Genomic DNA, 639 nt, shown 5'->3' with positions numbered 1-639 from the left:
GCAGCAGCAGCAGCTGCCGGTGCTGCTGCTGCCCGAAAGCTGCCCCGAGTACGACCAGCTCGAGGTGTCTGTACAGCCCCTGGGCCCTCGTGCTGCTCGTCTGGAGGTTTGGGAAAAACAAAAGTCTCCTTTTCCAGCCCTCATGCTTTGGGTTTCCCACCAAGTAAACCCTAAACCCTGAACCCTAAACCCTAAACCCTAAACCCTAAACCCTAGGCCCCGAGCCGGGAGGTGCGGGCCTGCGCTTTCCGCCGGTAGGCGCTCCTCCTAGGGCCACTTCCTGCTGCTGCTGCTGCTGCTGTTGCTGCTGCTGCTGCTGCCGATTCTGCTGCTGCTGCTGTTGCTGCTGCTGCTGCTGCTGTTGTTGCTGCTGCTGCTGCAGCAGGGATTGCGCGTGCGTGTGTTTGCTGCTGCTGCAGCCTTACGTGGGGCCCCCCGGGGGTTTGCCGCTGACAGTGACTGTGCCCTCGTTGCTGCTGCAGTCCCGCCGCAGCCAGCTGCTGCTGGGAGCAGCACTTTCTGCTGCTGCAGTTTGTCCCCTTTTTGCTGCTGAGGGGCAGCTCTTAGTGCGCCTTCCTTCAGACGGAGACAGCCTTGCCAGCACCAAGACCTTCTTGCTGCGAAGAAACAACTGCAGGG

General features: G+C 61.3%; 1 protein-coding gene across 1 annotated transcript in view; it reads left to right on the top strand.

Annotated features, from left to right (window-relative positions):
- Window positions 1–142: 142 nt before the first annotated feature.
- The window catches only part of ETH_00043710 (uncharacterized protein), a gene marked incomplete at both ends in the record, with an annotated part of 8,254 nt that continues 7,757 nt past the window's right edge, over window positions 143–639 (top strand). The window contains one exon of the mRNA XM_013374423.1: window positions 143–163. Coding sequence (XP_013229877.1) covers window positions 143–163 — 21 coding nt within the window. The remainder of the gene's footprint in view (window positions 164–639) is intronic.

Source organism: Eimeria tenella, genomic scaffold, assembly GCF_000499545.2.
Source record: "Eimeria tenella Houghton genomic scaffold, Eth_scaff2016, whole genome shotgun sequence".
NCBI classification, from domain to species: Eukaryota; Apicomplexa; class Conoidasida; order Eucoccidiorida; family Eimeriidae; genus Eimeria; species Eimeria tenella.
Note: the sequence above shows the minus strand (reverse complement) of the source record. Positions and strands in the feature narration are given on the sequence as shown.